This window comes from Eriocheir sinensis, chromosome 65 (assembly GCF_024679095.1).
Source record: "Eriocheir sinensis breed Jianghai 21 chromosome 65, ASM2467909v1, whole genome shotgun sequence".
NCBI classification, from domain to species: Eukaryota; Metazoa; Arthropoda; class Malacostraca; order Decapoda; family Varunidae; genus Eriocheir; species Eriocheir sinensis.
The window spans coordinates 959,136-973,998 of record NC_066573.1 but is presented as its reverse complement, the minus strand read 5'-3'; the positions used below and the strand labels follow the sequence as shown (position 1 = coordinate 973,998).

The 14,863-nt window shown below is 48.6% G+C and overlaps 1 protein-coding gene across 6 annotated transcripts in view; it reads left to right on the top strand.

The window, feature by feature from the left end:
• The first annotated feature begins 3,520 nt into the window (after positions 1–3,520).
• LOC126987498 (uncharacterized) overlaps positions 3,521–14,863 on the top strand; it is a 28,440-nt gene continuing 17,097 nt past the window's right edge. Inside the window, exons 1-5 of one of the 6 annotated variants that reach the window (XM_050844464.1) lie at positions 3,521–3,658; positions 6,522–6,754; positions 9,065–9,193; positions 12,609–12,864; positions 13,984–14,089. In XM_050844464.1, the coding sequence (XP_050700421.1) occupies positions 6,626–6,754; positions 9,065–9,193; positions 12,609–12,864; positions 13,984–14,089 (620 nt within the window). In that variant the 5' untranslated portion in view covers positions 3,521–3,658; positions 6,522–6,625. Of the gene's footprint in view, positions 3,659–4,085; positions 4,501–6,521; positions 6,755–9,064; positions 9,194–12,608; positions 12,865–13,983; positions 14,090–14,863 lie in introns of those variants that run through there. The other 5 variants (XM_050844466.1, XM_050844465.1, XM_050844463.1 and 2 more) reach the window with 5 other exon arrangements.

Here is a 14,863-nt window from a genome sequence, read left to right as displayed (position 1 = left end):
ATCTCTTCCATACTCATTTACCACATCTAATAGTTCCTGCAGTTCCTCCCGCTGACTCACTCATGACTACCACATCATCTGCATATAGAAGCACACTTACCCTGTCTTCTCCCACTTTTACTCCTGCATTCTTTCTCCTCATCCTGGCTGCCAACTCCTCAGTGTACAGACTGAAGAGAGTTGGAGACAGGATGCAGCCCTGCCTAACACCTCTTTCACTCCTCACCCACTCTGTCTCTAATGCTCCTAACCTATACCTGGCTCTTGTATCCACATACATGCTCCTAATGATTCGCACTATCTTATCACTCAAACCTACTTTCTCCAGTACCTTGCACATCACCTCCCTGTTCACTCTATCATACGCTTTCTCAATATCAAGAAACCCAAGATACAACGGACTTCCATTCTTCCTTTTCCTCTCTATCATCTCATTTACCACATACATATTGTCCTCTGCTCTCCTGTCAGTGCGAAACCATTCTGCTCCTCACCCAGCACTCTCTCTCTCTTCAATCCACTTACACAGCCTTTCATTCAACACAGCACAGAAAATCTTTCCCACTGTATTCGCCAGGGCTATCGGTCTATAATTCTTCAGCTCTTTCTTACTCTTATGTCCTCCCTTGTGTATCAGAGTCACTCTGCATCTGTTCCATTCCTGAGGCACTTTCTCATTCTCCCATACACAGTTGAATAGCTCAGTCATCCTGTCTATCACCACCTCACCTCCATTCTTATACAATTCATACGGGATCTCATCCAGCCCTGCTGCCTTGCAATTCTTCTGCTTCTTCAAACATACCTCGACCTCCTCTCTGCAAATTCTCTCATTCAGCTCACCCGCATCCTTCCTCTCAAGCGTTACACATCCCTCTCTCACCTCAAAAACTTCACCCAACCCTCCAATCTCTTCCCAGAAACCTTTTATACACTCTTTCATTCTATCTGTGTTCCTGATATCCTCACCATTTACTTTCAGGCACTCCACGGTTTCACTATCAGTCACACTCTCACCCTCAAGAATTTATACCATTCACGCCCACCTTCTAGGCCTTTTTCTTTCAGAGCCTCAATCACACTCCTCTCACACATGACCTTGGCCTCCCTAATCTTCCATTTAGTGACCCTCTGTTGCCTTACATACCTGACCATGTATTCTGATATTCATTCTCTGCCTCAACGTTTTCATGTCTCTCTTTCCTCAGTCTCCTACAAACCTTATTCAGCCTCTTTCGCTCCTTCCTAGCATCCCTGATCTCCCCATTCCACCATGGCTTGTACTTTCTCTTCCTTCCATTCGTACTCACATACCCAATCCGTCGAGTTGCGGCTCTCCTTACATTTCCTACAAACTCACTATTGGCTCCATCCACGTCATGCACACTTTCACTTATCCAGTCTAATTTCAGGTCTACTGGAAGTCTTCCCATCTAACATCCCTCAACCTCCATTTCTTTCTTTCTCTTCACTTCACCTTCATTCCTAGCATACAGGTCACATTCCACCACTCAGCATATTGTGGTCAGACACCACATCAATCATTCCGTCCTCATCTATCCACATACGAGACACACACTCACGCATTCTCCCATTCACTAACACATAATCAATAGCAGACTCCTGATCCTCGCACTCCACGTCACACGTCCCTCAGCCATCGTCACATTCAAGTTTTCCAGATTCATTTCATCCACAAACTCATCCAGCATTTCCCCATTCCGGTTCATTCTCTCCCCAAGCACACCCACATGTGCATTCATATCTCCCATGACCATAACTTTCTCTCCGGCATACTCCCTCATAACTTTCCTCACCACGCCATACTTCCTCTGTTCTCCCTCACGGCTCTTCACCTTCCACCGTCATGTACACCACAATCACTATCAACCTTTCAGACTTACCCTTGGCATTGACACACCCACTTTCACTGCTAGCACATCTTCACTGTCTGCACTCGTCCCTACATTTACTTCTTCTACTCTGAAACCCTTATTTTCCTGTGGAGTAGGGCTACGCCTCCTCCCCGTGTATTCTGCTTCTTTCTGCCTTTCCCAATCATAGCAAACACTTCCCCATCCACACGCACGTCATCTCTTAACTGAGTCTCAGTCACACCAACTAGATCAAACTTCCACTCATCCAGCTCTTTACTCATGTCATCCAGCTTACCTGTGCCCCATCCTCTCACATTTATACATCCAATTTTCATACAGTTCATACTCTTCACTGCCTGGTTGGTGGTTTTCCTTGCTGCTCTCTAGCGCCTCAAGCATTCACACACTGGACGGACCTAGCATTCCTCCACTCCTCAGCCTCCTGCCCATCCTCTCGTGTCCTGACTGGTTCAGGTGGACCCCATCTACGGTGAAGTCCAGCCCTTCCCGTAGCACACCATCCAAATCTACAAAGCTAACATTCCCTTTCTTACCCCTCAGCCACTCCACCTTCAGCTGTAGCAGTGCCTCTTGAGTCTAATGTCTGTCCTCTGCCTCACCCTCTCATACCTCTCCCCTTCTCTGGGGCGCCTCATAACCCCTACCACTGACACTCTCACATGCTTACCATCTACTGCCTTCATTGCTTCTACCACCTCTCTTACTGTGTCTTCCGTGCCAACATGCTCCAACTCATTCCAACCACCCTGAATTATAAATAGGCTGCCTTCCTTAAACTCTTCTGCCTTCTCCTCAACCCTCCTCCTCACTTCTCCAATCCTGGCACCACTCAAGCTCTCCACACCACTCCCCTCGGCCTTACACCCCAACTGACTCTTAACATTCTTCATCATGCTGTCCCCAACGACACGAATGGGGGCATACTTTATCGCCTTCCTCACCTGTGGCCTGTCCTGCTTCTCACACCTTCCACACCATCCCTACCTCCCCCAACATCCTCGACCTGCACCCACTTCCTGGACTCCACGGTGATCTTGGGGCAGCAGGCTCACTCTGCTGGGGCGGCTTGCACGCTGCTTGTTTGGGCAGCCTTCTCCACCACGTTGGCCTCTGTCTGCACCTCCTTGTCCTCTTTCTTCCGTTTCCATTCCGTCCTGCTTGTGTCGAGGCACACCGTGCACAGGAACACGATCAGGCTATGCTCCAGGATCCGTGAGGCGGTCTTGATGTTAACGCAGGTCAGGTGGGACCACTCCTCACACCTTCACAACACAATCCATTGTCATTCACATCCTTCCCACACACACCACAGTCGTCCTTGCCCATCTCTTCTTAACTCTTAGGTAAAGTGCTCACCAAAATACTGCACAGACTCTTCCTCTGGTCCTGGCCTGGGTCTGGGCCGCCGCGCAGAGACCGCCGGCACAAAGCAGCCCCCGCCGCCTCCTGCCCGGTGTTTACAGGCTAACAAGGCGGCGGAAAATCAACCAAACGCCTCAAAACAACCAGAGAAATAAAACAAATCAGCGGGTGAGCACAGCAACGCGTACTGGCGGCCCCGTCTTGGTCCTGGCCTGGGTCTGGGGGCCGCGCAGAGACTGCCGGGCCAAAGGCGTCCAGAGGTGTCCGCCGCCGCCTCCTCGTTCATCATCGTCGCCTTTTCTCCCTTAATATTATTATTATTATTATTATTATTATTATTCCTGCGGCGGCGGCGAGGGAGAGAAGGGAGGAGGAGCGCCTGGCCTTCCTCCACACCGGTGAGTGGCGGAGGAAAGGGAGGGAGGGAGAGAGTGGAAGAAAGGGAGGGAGAGAGTGGAGGAAAGGGAGGGAGGGAGAGAGTGGAGGAAAGGGAGGGAGAGAGTGGAGGAAAGGGAGGGAGAGAGTGGAGGAAAGGGAGGGAGGGAGAGAGAGAGGGTGGAAGGGAGGAAAGGGAGGGAGGGAGAGAGAGAGGGTGGAAGGGAGGAAAGGGAGGGAGGGAGAGAGAGAGGGTGGAAGGGAGGAAAGGGAGGGAGGGAGAGAGAGAGGGTGGAAGGGAGGAAAGGGAGGGAGGGAGAGAGAGAGGGTGGAAGGGAGAGAGTGGAGGAAAGGGAGGGAGAGAGTGGAGGAAAGGGAGGGAGGGAGAGAGAGAGGGTGGAAGGGAGGAAAGGGAGGGAGGGAGAGAGAGAGAGAGAGAGAGAGAGAGAGAGAGAGAGAGAGAGAGAGAGAGAGAGAGAGAGAGAGAGAGAGAGAGAGAGAGAGAGAGAGAGGGAGGAAAGGAAGCTGTGGGAGCAATATCTGAGGCGCGTAGTCATTCTCCATATTTACCCTAAACCAACACAGTAATTCCCATGTACCTGTGTGCGCTGGCGGCCATATCCCGGAGACCCTAAGGCACATGTTGACGGGACTTTGTGAGAATGTGCGTCCGTAGTCTGCACAGGCCTGGCCTAGATATCCTCGTCACATCGCTCATGACGGCCGAGAAAATGTCTGAAAGGGGAGCGTCGGCAAAGATAATGTCCTGTTAGTTTACACGCACTCTGCGATATTGTTGAAACTGTAAAGTGCAGAACGATGGGATTGTACGAGTGTGTGCGTCTCCAGTGTGTGCAGGTCTGGCGTAAGTATCGTTGTCGCATCGCTTGTGGCGGCAGAGAAAATGGTAAATGGTTTGGCGTCGGCAAGATTAGTTTAGCGAAAGTGTCGGAAAAATTCAACGTGTTTTGCGATACCGTTGAAACTGTTGGGTGCAGGGCAGTGAGATTTTGTGAGTGTGTGCGTCTGTTGTGTGTGCTGGTCTGGCATGAGTATCCTTGTCGTGTGACTTGTGACGGCGGAGGAAAAAAAAAAGTTGTGTCTCGGCAAGATAGGTTACCGAGAGTCTGAACGCATGTTGTGATATCCTTGAAACTATAGGGTGCAGGTCGATGGGACTTTAATGTGTTGTGTGTTTGTACCCAGCGCTGATGTGGTGTAAATATCCTTGTCGAGTGACTTATGACGGCCAAGAAAATTAATAAAAATTGTGTCAGCAAGATAATTTTAGCGAACGCCTCCAAAACATTGAACGTGTTTTGCGATATCATTGAAACTATAGGGTGCCGGTCAATGGGGTTTTATGGGCAGGTGCGTCCATGGTGTGCGCTGGTCTGGCATGAGTATCCTTGTCGCATCGCTTATAACAGCCGAGAAAAATGGAAAAAAATATAAAAAGTGAACAAATTTGGTGTGTGAGAGAGAGAGAGAGAGAGAGAGAGAGAGAGCACAATGTATAATCTATTGAGTGTACAGTATTCTGCGTTATAGCCAGACAGCTACTCGGTGCTTCATGACAAAGATCTAACCTGCAGTTATATATGTCAAACTATTTGGTGGGAATGGCAAAGGTTACTGGCGCGGCGGTGGAGTTCAGGACCGTGACATTGACCCAGTGGTGGTGGTGGTGGTGGTGGCTGCGGGGGTCATGTTTCTTGAAGGCCACTCCCTCTAAGCATGAAAAATGAGGAAAAATAATCACTCACGCAAACCATTTCATAATTCATATCAACGCATTTGTGATCAGTTTATGCATCATCTATTTTGGGGTTTATATCAGGGCAAAAATTTGGCCTGTTGCTGGTGTCGGGTTACTGGTGACCACTGGTTTGACATTCCCCAGACCTGTCTATATAATGCAAAATGCTGTGATTCATGTGTTGCTTCCTTAATAATGATAAGTGGGATATTACTTAACCCGGTAGCAGCGACGTGCTAGATTTGTGGCTTTACCGTGTAGCAGCGACGGGCCAGATTTGTGGCTTTACCGTGTAGCAGCGACGTGCCAGATTTGTGGCTTTACCGTGTAGCAGCGACGGGCCAGATTTGTGGCTTTACCGTGTAGCAGCGACGTGCTAGATTTGTGGCTTTACCGTGTAGCAGCGACGTGCTAGATTTGTGGCTTTACCGTGTAGCAGCGACGGGCCAGATTTGTGGCTTTACCGTGTAGCAGCGACGGGCCAGATTTGTGGCTTTACCGTGTAGCAGTGACGGGCCAGATTTGTGGCTTTACCGTGTAGCAGCGACGGGCCAGATTTGTGGCTTTACCGTGTAGCAGTGACGGGCCAGATTTGTGGCTTTACCGTGTAGCAGCGACAGGCTAGATTTGTGGCTTTACCGTGTAGCAGCGACGGGCCAGATTTGTGGCTTTACCGTGTAGCAGCGACGGGCCAAATTTGTGGCTTTACCGTGTAGCAGCGACGGGCCAGATTTGTGGCTTTACCGTGTAGCAGCGACAGGCCAGATTTGTGGCTTTACCGTGTAGCAGTGACGGGCCAGATTTGTGGCTTTACCGTGTAGCAGCGACAGGCCAGATTTGTGCCATGATATAAACCCCCCAAAATAGATGATACATAAGCTGATCACAAATGCTTTGATATATATTATGAAATGGTTTGTGTGAGTGATGATTTTTTCTCATTTTTCTGGCTTAGAGGGACCATTAAGAAACATGGTCCCCGACGCTACCACCACCACCGGGCTAAAAAAGCTTCATAAGGTAGGTCTCTGTCTTCCCTCCCCCCCCCCCCCTCTCTCTCTCTCTCTCTCTCTCTCTCTCTCTCTCTGCTACTAGTTCTACTTTTAATATATTTTTTTATTCAACAGGTTAGAAAAGAAGAACAACATGTTATAACCACCACCATCACCACCAACACCACCATCACCACCAACACCACCATCACCACTATGGCAACCACCACCCCCACCACATGGCTGCCACCAACACCACCACTACCAGTACAGCAACCACCACCACCACCACCACCACCACTCAGCCCACCGTCATAGAGAGTGGGCGGCCTCACCCTTTCCTGCCCTCGTATTTGCTGGACAGTGTGGTGAGTGGCTCTGTCCTGCCTCACACACCTTGCCTCACACCTGCTGACATTTTTAAAGACTGTGGCCGCCCAAGAGGGTTTAGGAGGATGTAAATTAACAGGGAAGGAGTGGAAGAGCTCATCTCAATGCCCTAAGAATCCCAACACTCCCACTCAACTCCAAAGTCCACAAAATTACCTACGAAAATATACAAAGAATTCAAGCCTGTCAAAAAAGTCTGTTAACCCTTAAAGCGGTGGCTTGCTTGTTTTGCCGTGCCTGTCCTCCCACGCGGCATACTCAGGCAAAAACTTACCTCACTTCAACCTTTCATATCTTCACTCCTATGTATTTCACGTGACTCAATGAAGCACCATTGTAAAGTACATACCCTTAACTGCCCTTTGACGTTAAGTTGAAGACCATATAACCTTTGCTAGAGCGAGTACGGAAAATTGAATTAGGATCACTGAAAACACATTATTATAGACAGTTCTCCACCCCCAGTGGACTTCCCTTCTATGACTAAGACTTGCATACAGTTTATGTGAAACACACCCCAAAAAACTTAACTTCCGGGTCTTCCTGATGCCTGTGGTGGGTGCTGAGGTCAAAGGGCCCATCTCGTGGATGAAATTCACTGTAAGGTGAGAAGAGGTGGCTGTCTAGCGGACATCTTCTCAAAGCTAGCACAAGGCGTACACTGACCAATGATTAGTCAAGGCAGCATGGCTGGGTATTGTTGGAAAGAAAACCACATGCTTACCCTGCTTCACCACAAACAAGTTAAATTGACGGCGCACTAAGTCAAAAAATGCCTTGTCCACTCTTATCCACACCCTCGGCACCAGCTGTGACCCACTATTGTCCACACCCTTGGTGTGAGCCCAGGCACCAGCTGTGACCCACTATTGTCCACACCCTTGGTGTGAGCCCAGGCACCAGCTGTGACCCACTATTGTCCACACCCTCGCTGAAAGGGTTAAGGATTGTGGCTGTCCGAGAGGGTTCAGGAGGATGGAGATCAACAAACTCCTCAAAATTACCACCAAAAATATGCAAAAAATTAAAGCCTGTCAGAAAGTTGCGTGTGACAAGAACTAACATTTTTGGCGGCTGTGGAACACTGGGAGGGTGTAGGGTTATGATAGTCACTACTACTACTACTACTACTACTACCATAGCTGGGCACGATAACAGAAAACCTTATTCCCGATAACCGATAACTGATAATGGAAAACCTTATCGGTGATAACCGATATTCATTAACTGGAGACACAAATATAGGCGATAACCGATACCCGATACCCGATATAAATCCACAATTCCGATACTAGCTAGCGATAAGTCCGATAGGCGAAAATGATACTATATTGATATTTCAAATAAAAAATCATAGATGAATTCAAATTTTCATTATCTGTATTTTAGAAAACTTACAAAACCTGAAAACCACACGTTGACACGTACCTATGGACGGTAATGCTAGAAACGCCTGAACTGGTGTTGTGTTATTTGGCGTCCTCACCGTCAAAAGCTGGTGCTTTTGTTTACAAACACTGGTCTCTCGTGAACAGTGCATGCTCCGACCAGCAAGCATACACCTGTACAGTCTCACAAAGCTTTTTAACTGTAATTAAGAGTTGCTGGAAGGCTGAATCAGACATACAGTACCACTACCACCATCCCCGCTGTTTCTAGAATGACACTCTGTACGAGTTGTATGTAGCTATTTATATGTACAGAGTGTCGTTCTAGAAACAGCGAGGATGGTGGTACTGTTTGTCTGACTCAGCCTTCCAGCAACTCTCAATGTGTTAAAAAGCTTTTTGAGATTGTAGAGGGCTACGCTTACTGGTCTGAACATGCGCAGTTCACGAGAGACCAGTGTTTGTAAACAGAAGCGCCAGCTTATGACGATGGGACACCAAATAACACAACACCGGGTGCCTTCAATACCATGGCATGCTCACAAACGAATATGGAATATCAAATTTGAGGCAGTGAATAATAATTTTGGGGGCAAAGTTAAATGATTTTTCTCTTTGATATATTGATTTTTGAGTCTAACATAAAAAATAACCTAGTGTTTTAATGTTGATGATCTAAGTATGAATGTTTTTTTTCTTTTCTGAGAGGTGGAAAAAAGTAGCGATTATCGCTGGTTTGGTTACAAAAGTAACGAAGATACCGATATATATTTAAATAAGTAGCGGATGGCCGATAACCCGATTTTGTTATCAGCGATAAAGTATTGCGATAACGCCCAGCTATGACTACTACTACTACTACTACCACCACCTCTACTACTACTACTACTACTGCTGCAGGAGGATGGCTTGGGCAGCAGTGGCAGCAGTGAGGTGGCGGCCGGCGGAGGGGGAGAGAGACAGGCGGAGAAGAACGTCAAGGTCCATTTCAATTCTTCCTTCAACGTTGTCAAGTACAGGGACATCAAGGTGTGTGTGTGTGTGTGTGTGTGTGTGTGTGTTTACCTAGTTGTTAAATACAGGAAAAGAGCAGTACTAGGCTCGTGCTGTCCCGTCTCCATAACGCTTATTATCCAGTTTGGCTTGAAGTTCATGAATCATTTTTGCACACACAGCCTCCTCGTCAAGTCCGTTCCATGTTGTTGTGCTTCTGTATGGAAAACTGTATTTCTTGATGTCTCTCCTACAGTTGTTCTTCAATTTCTTACCATTGCCTCTTGTCACACTTCTGTCACGCACCACTAGGTCTTCCCTGTCCAATTTCTCCACTCCCTCTTGTGTCCTGTACAATGCTATTAGGTCCCCTCTCTCTCTCCTTCTCTCCAGTGCTGTTAGTCCCAATGTCTCCAGTCTTTCTTCATAAGTACATTCTCTCATAGTTTCTGGTAATTTAGTCGCTGTTCTTTGTATTCTTTCCAACTTTCTAATTTCTTTCTTCAATCTAGGTGACCACACTAATGCTGCATATTCCAGTCTTGGACGTATCATCCATGTTATTAGTTTCCTCACCATTTCTTCATCTAAATATGTAAATGCTGCTTTTATGTTTCTAAGAAGACTGTATGTTTCCCCAGTTATCCGGTCTATATGTTTTCCAAGGGATAACCAGTCTGTTATGGTCACTCCCAGATCTTTTTCCTAAGTTTTTTTTCAATGATTCTTTCCCTGATATTCGTCTACTGCTCTTACCAAACTCCATCACGCTACACTTCTCTGTATTGAATGTCATTTCCCATTTGCGTGACCATTCGCTCATTCTATCGAGATCTTGGCTCAGGGCTACACAGTCTTCTTCATCAGCCACCCTCCTCATTATTTCAGCATCATCAGCAAACACATTCCTCTAGCTTGTCACCCCTTCTGTCATGTCATTAATATAAGTTACAAACATAATCGGAGCCAGCACCGATCCTTGGGGGACTCCACCAGTCACTTCCATCCAGCTTGATTTATTTTTCCTAATTACTGTTTTCATTTCTCTCTTCGTCAAAAAGTCCATAATCCAATCCAATATTGAACCACCCAGACCTCCAACATGATTAAGTTTCCATATTAATCGCTTGTGTGGTACTCTATCAAACGCCTTCTTTAAGTCCAGATACACACAGTCTGCCCAACCGTCCCTTTCCTGCACTATATCAATTACTCCTGAATAGAAGCTGATCAGATTAGTTACACAAGACTCCCCTCCTCTGAATCTGAATTGGCTATTTGTTAGTATACTGTTTTCTTCTAAATACTCCACCCATCTGTTTTTTTTAATAATTTTCTCACACATCTTTGCTGCTACACTTGTTAATGACACTGGCCTACAGTTCAACGGGTCCTCCTTACTTCCTCCTTTATGTACTGGGACGATGTTAGCCCTCTTCCAGTCTCTCGGTACCTTCCCTTGTGCTAGCGAGACATTAATCAAGTTGCTCAACTTTTCAGCTATTTGCTGGTTACACTCTTTTAGCACCCAATTTGATATACCATCCGGTCCTGCTGATTTCCTCGCATCCAATTCTTCCAATAATTTCCTAACTTCATCTGCTGATGTTTGTATTCTCTCCAGACCCACCCACTCTATTCCCCGGCACTGCATCTACACCTTCAAACTCACTCTCCCTTGTGAACACTGTTTGGAAACAGTTATTCATCACTTCTACTATTTCACTTATACTATCAAAAGTTTCACCATTAACTTTAACTTTCTGAATCTCATCTCTATTTTTCAACTTTCCATTTATGAACTTATAAAACAGTTTTGGCTGGTCTTTGCACTTATCTACAATATTTTCTCAAAATTCCTGACACACCTCCTGCAGACCTCTAACAGACACTGGGGCACCAGACTGACAACTAACCTGAGACTCACCAACCTGGGACGGTGGTACCGACGCTCCCCTGCCCAGCACCGGCAGATCCACTCCCCCAGCCACCCCTGGACACAGCCATCACTCCCCCAGCCACCCCTGGACACAGCCATCACTCCCCCAGCCACCCCTGGACACAGCCATCACTCCCCCAGCCACCCCTGGACACAGCCATCACTCCCCCAGCCACCCCTGGACACAGCCATCACTCCCCAGCCACCCCTGGACACAGCCATCACTCCCCAGCCACCCCTGGACACAGCCATCACTCCCCAGCCACCCCTGGACACAGCCATCACTCCCCAGCCACCCCTGGACACAGCCATCACTCCCCAGCCACCCCTGGACACAGCCATCACTCCCCAGCCACCCCTGGACACAGCCATCACTCCCCAGCCACCCCTGGACACAGCCATCACTCCCCAGCCACCCCTGGACACAGCCATCACTCCCCAGCCACCCCTGGACACAGCCATCACTCCCCAGCCACCCCTGGACACAGCCATCACTCCCCAGCCACCCCTGGACACAGCCATCACTCCCCAGCCACCCCTGGACACAGCCATCACTCCCCAGCCACCCCTGGACACAGCCATCACTCCCCAGCCACCCCTGGACACAGCCATCACTCCCCAGCCACCCCTGGACACAGCCATCACTCCCCAGCCACCCCTGGACACAGCCATCACTCCCCAGCCACCCCTGGACACAGCCATCACTCCCCAGCCACCCCTGGACACAGCCATCACTCCCCAGCCACCCCTGGACACAGCCATCACTCCCCAGCCACCCCTGGACACAGCCATCACTCCCCAGCCACCCCTGGACACAGCCATCACTCCCCAGCCACCCCTGGACACAGCCATCACTCCCCAGCCACCCCTGGACACAGCCATCACTCCCCAGCCACCCCTGGACACAGCCATCACTCCCCAGCCACCCCTGGACACAGCCATCACTCCCCAGCCACCCCTGGACACAGCCATCACTCCCCAGCCACCCCTGGACACAGCCATCACTCCCCAGCCACCCCTGGACACAGCCATCACTCCCCAGCCACCCCTGGACACAGCCATCACTCCCCAGCCACCCCTGGACACAGCCATCACTCCCCAGCCACCCCTGGACACAGCCATCACTCCCCAGCCACCCCTGGACACAGCCATCACTCCCCAGCCACCCCTGGACACAGCCATCACCCCAGCCACCCCCTGGACACAGCCATCACTCCCCAGCCACCCCTGGACACAGCCATCACTCCCCAGCCACCCCTGGACACAGCCATCACTCCCCAGCCACCCCTGGACACAGCCATCACTCCCCAGCCACCCCTGGACACAGCCATCACTCGCCTGAGTGTTGGACACACACACGCCTCAATGCCCACCTGCACAGACTGAACATAGTCCAGGACCCACACTGCCCATGGTGCCCCACCCAGCAGAACACTTACTGCTTCACTGCCCAAGATTCCACTCCCTCCACACCAACCTCAAGGCATCCCTAACCAGACTCTACATCCACAGGCCAGCTCTAGAGGATCTGCTGGGCAGCGACACCCTCAGCCCTCCAGTGTACACAGACCTTCCTACAGAAGTCTGGACAGCTTGACAGAATCTAGCCCCCACCCGGGGACCCATCTTCACTACAACCACAGCAGCAAGCAACCTGTGCTGGCGTGGTCCCATGGCCTAACCAGCCCCCTAAAACACTCAAGAAGAAGTGTGTGTTCTGAGAGATGGCTCACAAATTCCAGGCTCAGAGTCCAACTTTTCCTCATTGGTGTGTGTGTGTGTGTGTGTGTGTGTGTGTGTATTTACCTAGTTGTAGTTTTACAGGGCCTGGGCTTTACGGTCGTGTGGTCCCGTCTCCGTATCTGCATTTATCCGACTTTTCTTTAAAGCTTTGCACACTCCTCACCAATACTACATCCTCACTTAGTCTGTTCCAAACCTCTATATATCTTTGCGGGAAGCTATATTTCTTTATGTCTCTCAAGCATCTTCCCTTCCTCAATTTTTTACTCTGTCCGCTTGTGTTCCTGGTGGTAATTCCTTCTTTTAGTAGTAACTCTACGTTATCTACTTCTTCCATTTTGCTCAGTAATTTATAGATTTGTATTAGGTCTCCCCTTTCTCTTCTTCATTCCTGACGGGGGCTTCGCCCTCCTCGCCCCCCTTTCCAGTACGGCAGTGTGCTGTATGGACACAAAGAGTGTTCTTTGCTGTCAGACGGCTGACGTTCTGGAATAATACCGAGGGGGCCTCTCCCCCTCGACCCCTTTCTATTTTCCGGAAGTCACTTGTCACTGCCCTGCATTCAGGGACTAAGAAGAATCCATGCTGTAAGCACTGACTTGGCCAGAGGAGGCTGTGGACCCCTCCTGAACACTGTCCCATGCATGTGCCAACAAAATCCTGTTGACCAATCTTTGATATTCTTAGAGCCAGCTCACACAATGTCCACACTTCTCCGTGCACATAGCCCATTTCTTTCACACTGTCCCTCAAATTCATGTGTGTGTGTGTGTGTGTGTGTGTGTGTGTGTGTGCGTTTCTCTCCATTTGTGTTGTATGTACGTACTTGAAATTCAGTGTGTACGTGGGGTGCACACACACACACACACACACACACACCATATCCCGTTGTGTTATCTTTAACATTTCCAGAGCTAGCTTACTAAAGGTCCAAACTTTTTATGCATCCCTTGTATTTATTTCCGTCTCTCCCTCAACTTCATGTGTGTTAGTTTGTGTTTTTCTCCGTTTGTTTTCCATGTGCGTAACTAGAATTTTGTGTGTACGTACATGCGTAAGCTGTTCACGCACACTCCCACAAAATCCTGTTGAGCTATCTTTAACATTTTTAGAGCTAGCTCACAAAATGTTCAAACTTTTTCAGGTCTGCGGGCCGTGGGAGTCACGTGTCACCCTCCCGAGCTGCCGGTCTTGGTGGTGCCCAGGCTGGAACACTCCCCGCCCAGTGTTGTGGCACCTGAGGAGGCACTGTAAGACCCTGTGCCTGTTGTATAAGGTGTTGTAGTAGTAGTAGTAGTAGTAGTAGTAGTAGTAGTAGCATACTTATGTACATAGGTAACTATAGCAGCTACACCATTGCCCGTTTTCTTGATTTCTCTTGTGAAAACTGTTTAACTATTGTTTCAAATGTCATTGAGGAGGTGACATCATTTTCAATTGACATAACAGACCAAGCATTCAGTCGTTTTTTAGGCATTGTTGAACGAAATCTGTTTCTGATATAAGACAGTTTGGAAAATGAACGTTCACCTTCGCAGACTGTGACTGGTAATGTTGAGAACAGTTGCAGAACAGTTGAAACATTGGCAAATGTTGACTCTACAATGGATTCTTCCTTAAGTATTTTAACAGGACATGAGGACAATGATCCAACTTCAAATGGGTTACAAATTCATCCTCGCCGTGGGGTTCCAAGTCATTGATGTATTTTTTTCACCAAGCCGGATACATCAACTCTCAGCTGTGCAGGATCATTCTCCCTCAATGACGTGATAATGGCAGAGTCGTGAGATATCTTGTGATAAGCCTGGCGACGTTGAGCTAACCTTGCAAGTAACTTGTCAGTGATGACAACAAAACTCTGTACAGGGAATATTTGTGCATCTTGAAGATCTGCATCAGGTTCAGCAGAGTCAGCAGCTTGACGCCGCCGTCTTCTCTTCCGTACCTTTTCCGATACATAGACTTGCTCAACATTTTCCATCAGATTTTTTGCATCATTCTCCAGTTCATGAAATTGAGCA